Source organism: Empidonax traillii, unplaced genomic scaffold, assembly GCF_003031625.1.
Source record: "Empidonax traillii isolate 1590-97213 ecotype Southwest subspecies unplaced genomic scaffold, ASM303162v1 scaffold630:size906685, whole genome shotgun sequence".
Taxonomy (NCBI): domain Eukaryota; kingdom Metazoa; phylum Chordata; class Aves; order Passeriformes; family Tyrannidae; genus Empidonax; species Empidonax traillii.
Genome location: NW_020955823.1, coordinates 889,665 through 898,760, shown reverse-complemented (window position 1 = coordinate 898,760; position 9,096 = coordinate 889,665). Strand labels below are relative to the sequence as shown.

At 49.8% G+C, this 9,096-nt stretch overlaps 1 protein-coding gene across 1 annotated transcript; it reads left to right on the top strand.

Annotated features, from left to right (window-relative positions):
* Positions 1-962: 962 nt before the first annotated feature.
* Positions 963-3,831, top strand: LOC114065208 (thymosin beta-12-like). Its single transcript, XM_027898927.1, has 3 exons — positions 963-1,046; positions 1,987-2,094; positions 3,484-3,831. Exons 2-3 carry the CDS (start codon positions 1,995-1,997, stop codon positions 3,519-3,521), a joined length of 138 nt encoding a protein of 45 aa, XP_027754728.1. The 5' UTR covers positions 963-1,046; positions 1,987-1,994; the 3' UTR covers positions 3,522-3,831.
* Positions 3,832-9,096: the final 5,265 nt, after the last annotated feature.

Genomic DNA, 9,096 nt, shown 5'->3' with positions numbered 1-9,096 from the left:
TATGTGGGAGGGAAGCACAGGAACATTAAATATGGTGCACACACACACAGTGATTTTGTGGGGACAGTCAGTGCAGATGCAGAGGTAACTGAGCCAGCCTGCACAAATCATTTGGGTTGGGAAAGACCTCTAAGATCATCTAGCCCGACCACAAAGCTGGCCATTATCATAATTTAAACAAAGAAGAGATCCTCAAGACACATTTAAACACATTCAAACCATTTTCTCCATGCCCATATAGCAGACTCAAACCCACTCTACCTGAGCCTGTTAATGCCAACAGGAAGATCCACGGGGGTTTCTCAGTCAGCTGAGAGACATCTCTGTCTCCCTGAGCCCATTCCCTGCCCTACAGTCACTAGAGAGAACCAGGGTACAAATAATTTCATCCCAACTTACTTGACTCCCTTTTGGCAGCAGCAAGTGGGTTGGTTGGTTGCTACAAAAACTGGAGTGAATGGAAGATCCATTGTCCCTCCTTCCAGGTCACATTCCCGGGTGTCACTGTGGTGCTCAGGCCCTGCTAATCTCAGATCTGGCCCTTGATCCTGGCAATGACACCATGGCTGTGCTTAGACCAGCCCCAAGCTCCTGTGAGCTTGTGCAGACAGGGCTGAACCCCAGGCACGTTGCTGAATGCACCTAAAATCTCCCCAAAATCTAACCTGGCAGCAGCAGCAGCCCCCCCCCCCAGCCTCACCTTTGCTCCAAACCTCAGTGTTGGAACAGGCCAGGAAGGGAAACTTCAATGTGACTGCCATGGAGAAAAGGAAAAAAAAAAAAAAAAAAAAAAAAGGAAAAATCAAGATGTACTTTGGCAGTTTTCCATGCCAGTTTTCCCATTTCCCTCCCTCGTGCACTTTCTGCAGGAGCAATCTGTCCTTTCCCTGAACGCTGAGCAATCCCAGCTCTGAACTAATCAATATTAATAGCGATGGGCTCGGGAGGGGGGAGGAGGGGAGAGGAGAGGAGGGATTACCCTGACCTTTTTCAACTCACACTGCCTCAGACGGCCACCAAGCAGCTGAGGAGAGAGCAGCCAGACGGTAATGCCATGTGGTTTTAGTAGCTTGTCTTTTTTTTCCTTTTTTTTTTTTTTTTTGCATTTTTGTATTTTTTTTATTTTCCTTGTGAATATTTACTTCTGTTGTCTCGGTGCAGATAGCAATGAAATCTGATTTTCTGCAGGAAGGGAAAAGAAATATAATTATATCAGCCATCTCCGGGCCAAGCCTCGCCTTGACGGGAAAACTCTACTGAAACGAGGGGAATAACGCCCAGGCTGGATTTTAAAACCTGAATTTCTTATTAAAAAAATGGATTAGGGAAGTTTTGACAGGTGAAGGGTCGAATGCTGGTGGGCTTTGTGGATTTCTCTTTATTATAATGGAGCATAATCAAACCCTTTGAGCTGTGACTGGGCTATGGAGCGAGAGCAAACAAAGGGCTGAGGGAACCAGCCCTCTATTGTTACACTGAAGTGTCCACAGCAGCTCAAGACATGGATGAGCTCGGGACAGGGGGCTCAGAATTAAAGACAAATCCTATTAATTGAAAAGAAAATCATAACTGGAGCTCTTTGTTCCTGTTGGATTTGGGGTTTATTGCAGAATTGTCTGGTTAGCAGTGTTTCTTAAAACAGAGGTTTACGTCAGGAGGCACTGTGGATTACTGGCAATTAATGCACTGTCTCTTCAATACTGAATATTCTTGCTGCCGTGTGCAAAATAGGATTTTTAGTAATTCCATCCGAGAAATACAGAGAAAATTTTATTTATGCCTTTCCTCTTTCGCTCTGAAAGAGCCAAGCCTTAGGGGAAAGGTCCCAGATGGAGGTGTTAGATTTGGTGGGGGGTTTTTTTGAATAAACATTTCCATGGTCTTTTCACATTTTTTTTTTCTTTCGAGGAGAAAACGCTTTGCAGATGGCTGATATCACAGCACTAGCTAATGAAGCCATGGGTGTGTTTTCCCTTTCTTTGTCAGGACCCATCATGTCCGACAAACCAGATTTTGCAGAAATCGAAACGTTTGACAAGACCAAGCTGAAGAAGACAGAAACCAGAGAGAAAAACCCATTGCCCACTAAAGAGAGTAAGTGCTTCTGAGGCTATTTGAACTGTGAGTAGCAAGGACACAATCTGTATTGCAGTTCATATGCAAAATGAATACTAATCACGGGATTACAGGCTCAAACTCATCCCTGGCTCTAAGTGGGGATAATACTGAGACTCGTAGCCTATGCTGGGCTTCCAAGGATCCCAGGAATTATAACCAAGGGTGCATTTTGTCTGAAAAGCCCCTTCTGATGGGATTGCTCTTGCTTCTGCTAAAAGCAAGACCAGTGTCCCCGCTGGATGCTGGTAACAGGATCAATCTGTTGGTAATTACCCTGTCACCAGCCCCTCTGGAGGCACAGGGGGACCCTTGCCCGTCCCTGGCAGCATCCCCAGAGAGTGCCTGGGCTCTGGATTTAATGTGCTAGCAGGCAGAGGAGCTGCTGCCTCCCTGGCCAGGAGACCTCCAGGCACCTTCTCTGGGAAAAAGTCTGCAAGGAAACGCCATCATCATCATCCTCATCTGACAGGAAATCTTCTTTAGCAAAGTACCCTCGAGCTTTGGGGTCTTCTCCCCTCCAGACACTGTGCACAGGCAGCCAGATGAGGCTGGGATTCACTGCTACTTCAGGTGTGAAAGAGCATTTGGACCAGATTTTGTGGGCAGCTTCCTTCAGAGGAGCATTGCTAACCCCTCTGGGTACCTGTGCTGATGGCCATGGAGATGCACTGTCCCTTGGCATGATACCTGTTTTTATCTCCCTGTTTTATTATCCTTACCAGTGCTAAAGCTGTAAATACAAAAGGGGGTTTACACATCAGGAACTGCCCCCTCCCAGCTATGCAGACATGGGAAGGAGACGGCATTTCCAGGGGCACCAAAAAAAGCAAACGTGGATTTAACCATTCCCTGGCTTTAAGAATGACTGCAGAAATCTGTACCTTGTAGAACCACTATCACAGAGTCACAGAATGATTTGAGTTAGAGGGAAGCTTAAAAATCATCCAGTTCCACCCCCTGCCATGGGCAGGGACACCTTCCACTAGCCCAGGTTGCTCCAAGCCCCGTCCAACCTGGCCTTGGACACTTCCAGGGATGGGGCAGCCACAGCTTCTCTGGGCAACCTGTGTCAGGGCCTGCTCACCCTCCCAGGGAACGATTTCTCCCTAATATCCAATCTAACCCTGCTCTCTGGCAGTTTGAAGCCATTCCCTGTGTCCTGCCGCTCCGTCCCTTGTCCCCAGTCCCTCTCCAGCTCTCCTGGAGCTCATTTATGCTCTGGAAAGGGCTCTAAAGTCTCCCCCAAACCTTCTCTCCTCCAGGATGAACACCCCCAGCTCTCCCAGCCTGTCTCCCTAGCAAAGCAAAGCTCATAAGCAGAAATGTTTATTGATGGTGGTTTTGTTTCCTCTGTTTTCCCGCCAGCTATTGAACAGGAAAAGCAAAGCGAAAGTACGGCCTGAGTGTGAAGTTGAAGATGTGACTGCTGCTTCTTCAGTGGGGTTTTGGCTTCTGAGTTGGGTTGTTGTTTTGTTTTGTCCTCCCACCACCCCCCTTTGTTTGTTTCCCATTTGTTTAAGGAAACGTTTGTTCATTTAATGTTCCCTGGAGAAGTTTGTTTTGTGTTTGTTGAAGAAGATACTGTGTGTTTGTGTTCTTGAAACTGTAATTCCAAGTTCTGTATCGACCCCATTACTTGCCAAAAAAAAAAAAAAAAGGCAATTTGCATAGAAATTGTTTTCCTAAGCCTCACAATAAACAGGTTTCTTCTGATCAGCTGTCTCTGAGCCTTGCAGAAACGGGGTTTAAACTCCAGCTCTTCCTAGAATCCTTCCCACTGTGTTTCCATTTCCACGCTTACTTGGGACTATGGTCAGGTTGGGAAGGGTTACCCCAGACACCCCCAGGTTCCTGGGCTGGCACAGAGCCCCTCTCCATCAGCACATTCCTCTGTATCCTGCAGAATCCTGGAGCCCCAGGTGGCACCAACCCCCAGGAACCCCCCCAGATGCCTTCACAGCAGCCTGGAGACTTCACTGCCATTCCCTGTGTCACTCAAATGAGGGTTTCATGGGAACCCTGAGGGACAAACTGTGTATGCTGGGAGCTCCTGTGCTTTTGAGCCCCCAGCTTGGCAGCAGCCATGGCTAAGATGGGAAATTACTGACCAGCTTCAGTCCTGTCCAACAGCAGGTTAGAGCATGCAAGTACCCACTCAGAAATTCCAAGAAAAATAGATGGTTGGGCTGAGGAAATACTCAAATTAGCATCCCAGATGAAAAAAGGGCTGCAGCACACCCTCCACAGATCTAGTGTTGCACTGATTTTCTGGGGTGAGAGAGAGACCTTGAGCAGCACGAGGGCATAGGAGACAAACCTTCCAAGCAAGCAAGGCCTCCCTAAGTCTTCCTTACTGGTGGTGCAATAACATCCTCACTGGTCTGCAGAGGACTTGGCAAAAATAGATTCTGGTGCCAGCTCAGGGGACTCCCAGTTACATGGTATCAAAATATCTCTGGGATTAATTCCCAGTCATTTGAGAAAAACAAGTGCATATTCTGGGCAGATAAACTGCTCTCCCTGGAGCTCTGGTTTGGTCCTGCTTGTGCTGTGAAATGAGAACAGCTCTGTGTGCTTGAGCTGTTTCAATCCCCATTCACTAGTTCAACATTGGTTTTCTTTTCATGACCAAGTTTTTTTGGACATTCTCCTTCGAGGACCTCGTTCCCTTGTCACCTGACTCAAAGGGGTGGGTTTTTTTTTTTTAAGGTCAGGTAGATTTATTAATACTAGTTTTTTATTTAAAAGGTGAGGAACGTGAGGGGTTGGGCAACAAGGAAAACAGGACTATTTTCTTTGTGACTCGTGCCCTCCTCTCACCCCCCCACACTTCAGGGCCAAAGAGCCTTTGACATTATTTAAATACTTGCATTGATGATGGTTTCTTCACGGAGGAAGAGTTCAGAGATAGCACTTGGAGAAACACCACCTGTGGGAATCTGTGTGGTTCATTCTGTCCAACCAGATCCATCCAACCCGTTCCTTTTCCACAGGGTGATTTTTAAGCACCATTTTGCACCCAGCAGTGAGCCCACAGTCTAGGCTTTCTCCTCGGTTTTGCCAGGAGACAGTGCTTTGTTCTACGTGACCATGTCCCTCACTCTCTGCCAGCTCAGAGCATCTGCCTCAGAGCTCTCTCTGCACCCATGAAGCCTCCTCCCAATTCAACTGTTTGCATTTAAGGCCTGACACCATAAACCAAACATCTCCGTGCTTTTATCGGTGTCTCACCACAATGAAAAGGCTGAGAACAACTTTTATCTCAAGTTCCCCACCCCTGGATCTGACTAGGAGAGAGCACACAGCACCTGCACACCAGGAAAAATTCCTCAGGGCTAAAGGTCAGATCTTCCCACCTTCCTCCCTCCTGCCCCAGGTGGAGCAGGAGCTTGCAGACTGCTTCTTTCACAATTAGCAGTTTAAAAAGGCTGAAAGTTAAAAACACATAGCTGCAGCACTCTGATTTGAGAAGCATCCCTTCGTGCTGCTGTGTGAGATCACTTCAGCCCAGGACCTGGACCAGGAGGTTCACATTTGTCAAGAGCAGAGACAGGTTTGGCTCCCTGTTATCTGAACTAAAGGGCATTGCAGTCCTTCATCTGCAGGGCAAGCTGGGGGCACAGACCAGGAAACCACTCATCACTTCAGGCCCAGACAGTGAATGTTCATCCTTCCAGTCGTTACCCTAAGGAAATATTTGTTCCTGCCATTGGAAGGGGGAGCTACGAGCCAAGCCAAGCCAAGCCAAGCCAAACCAAACAACTTACCCACACCTAGGAAACACCTGCTGGGTGTCAGCCTGACCTTCACCCCCTGGAGGAGCATCTTCCAGTTCTGAGGCCCTGCAAGAGCCACCCCCTCCTGCGGGAGCTGAGGCTCTTCCCCAGGCTCAGGACTGATGGGCAGCTGAGCTGGAGACAAAGTCATCAGCAAACAGAACCAGCACCAGGTGGGAAACTAAAATATTTCTGCCAATTAGCAGCAGCCCCTTGCTGTTATGTAAGGCTACAGAACGAGGTGTTACCTTGCAACTCCTCCGAAGGAGTTGCAAAAATCATGCTCCTCCATGCTCACTCCAAAAAATCATTATATTCAGATAAACATTATATGCAGATAAACGCCCACTTTCTTGGCATCACCATGAAGCCAGTCTTGCCCCCTGGGTCCCAGGGACAGGGCCAGCCCTCTGGGGATCCTGGCCAAGTCCACCTGCTCCTGTGACTCACCTCTGAGTGCTCTGCACAGTCACAGCAAGCCCTGACTGAGCAGGGATCTGCATTCCTGTCATCGTTGTACAGAAGTTAGTTGATTTAATAAATCTCATTAAGCAGGCATTTGATAGCAGTGAAAGCCAGGGAGGAGAAGCTCTAAGCCCAGCTCTCCTGGGAACAGGACATGTGTGTGTTCCACCTCACTGGGAGCCTGGCTAAAAGCCTCTGGAGATCCTGCCCAGCTCCAGCCCCAGCTCAGATACCACAGACGAGTCTCAAATCACATTTGGGGGGGGTTTCAAATATATCTGGGTGTTCTCTCTTATTCTGGCCACGAGCCCCACGGTTGCTGAAGAGTGTCACAGCAAGCCTTTAGGTCCAGCTCTGCAGCAAGGAGGGCAATCAGCCTTGGCCAGTGCCAAGGTCACAGCAGAAGCTGGGACGGCTGTGAGAGGCCAAAGCTGGAGAAGCCTCTGCTTGGGGAGAACATCTCTGTGTGTTGGTTCTGCCATCACTGCTGCTCCTGACACAGCAGAGACCTCTCCTGCTAACAGAGGATCAGGGAAAGGTGTGAGGGAATGGGGACAGTGGCACAAGCTCTGTGGAATCAGGGGTCTGAACTGCAGGGTGTGGGGAGGAGCAGGGCAGGGGCTGGCAGTGCAGCCACGGCAGCACAAACTCGAGGCAGAAGAAGCCAGGGTGGCTCTCCTGCCTCTGCCTGGCTCACCCCTTGTTTTTCCAAAAACACAGGGTGAAAACAATGGCCTTTTAAACAGCCTTAACCTTCTGGTGCCAAGCTGGGAGAGCCTCCCACGCCCTGCACGGGCAAACAAAGCCGCTGTGTCCTCCGGGAGCCCTGGCACGGGCAGCCAGCCCTGGCCACTCCACCTGCTCCCACCCAGCGTGTCCGTGGGTCCCTGGGAGCTCTGTCTGTCCCAGCCTGGAGGGTGGAAGGCAGCGGGGGGGGCTGGGGCTGAGCCAGGCTGTGTGGGAGCAGGTGTGTGTGCGGGGGTGTTTCTCCTGCTCAAAGTGACAGCGGGGAAAGCTCTCAGTGTTGGGGTCTGTGCCGGGAAAGGCGGCTCCCTGTGCTTTCTGTCTTGTCAGGAGAGCTGGCTTGGGAAGGAACAGTTGCTGGGGATGGTTCAAGCACATCTTGTAAGCTGTGCTGACAACAGCTCCTGACAACTCCTACCATCAACTGCAAATCTCCCCATGCTTCGCGTTTGCTTCAAGGCCCAGGTCCAGAATTCGTTCAATCCACGGGGAATCAGGAAAAAAAGAGATGGAGGGGGGAGCAAAAAGGGGTTTCTAGCTCCTGTCAGAGAGACACTGTGAAAATGAAGCCTTTTAAGGCTCCAGCAGTAGGCACTGAACAAAAAGAAGGAGAATTTTCAAAATAAAAAAAACAATCTCAGGAATTTTAAGCTGGTCTCATGAATTCAAAGACCAACTCAGTATCAAAATTTTTGGACTTGGCAAAGTTGCAGCAGCCAGGGAGGAAAAAAAAAATGACGTGTGACTCCAAGTGGGTGTTTTCAAACAGCATCTTGTTTGGGGAAAATAATCCCTCTTGGTCTGTTTTGTTTTCTTGTGACGCTGGAAATAATTCTCCTCCTCAGAGAAGAGAACCAGGGGTTTATTTTCCTATTTAATCATGGGAGATCCCTCAGGTCACCCCACGGCTGATCCCCCCACCCCTGCTGGCACTGGGGGGAGGCACCACCTCGGAGTGTTAAAGAAACAAAGTGTGCAGGTCCAAAACCACACATTTCACTGTGGAGAAATCGGGCATGAAGTGCCTTGGCTGGAGGCGTGTGCTTTGGGGGCTGAGCCCAAGGGCAGGGGTGGAGGCAGCAGGGGTGGAGGCAGCAGGGGTGGAGGCAGCAGGGGTGGAGGCAGCAGGGGTGGAGGCAGCAGGGGTGGAGGCAGCAGGGGTGGAGGCAGCAGGGGTGGAGGCAGCAGGGATGCCCTGGGCAGCAGCATCACTGCCAGGACCCTTCTCTCTGGAGAGCAGGAGTAGCAAAAGCTGCAATAGCTCCATAATGGCTTTACAATAATTGCTTCAGCCTCTCCACTGCCCCTCCTGACTTGCACCATTTTATTTCTGTCCTGTCCAGGCTCCTGTTTTTGTGGGACCTGGGTAACCCCCCCCACGGGGCAGCCCTGGGGGGCACAGTGTGGCAGCACCTCTGCTTTAACACACCCCGGCACCGTTTCATTATCACGCTGCTTTAACATCCCAAGTTCAATACATGTGACCAGGGCTCCAGTTTAATTTTCTACCTCTTTGAATGTGTTTCACCAATAACCAGGGAGCTGGAAATGTCAGGACAGCAGCACGGCTGTATCAGCTGCGGGAATCTGCCTCCCTGTTCCCCAGAGATAATTGAGGAGCAATTCAAACGGGAGCTGCCTCAGTGTGAGCGCTGGCTCCTCACAGTGCTGAGCCTGCCTTCCTTCATTTTCCAGCTCTACAAAGGACCAACAAAGCTTTAACTTACCTGCTTTTATAAACTTCACGTCTGAAGCGTTCATTGCTGCGTGACCAAGGTGGGAATAGAAGAGATTGACCCAAAATAGCACTGACTGTTCAGAATGGGCTACAGGATATAAATCCCAAAGCCGTGCTCAGGTGGCTGGGCCAGCCTACCTGAGTTATGAGCATGGAAAATTCCCCACGTCCCTGCAGTGGGACTGATGGACAGCTTTTTATCCCAGCTGACACTTGAGGGGCTCAGATGGGGGGACCGTGCAAGCCCGTCCCATC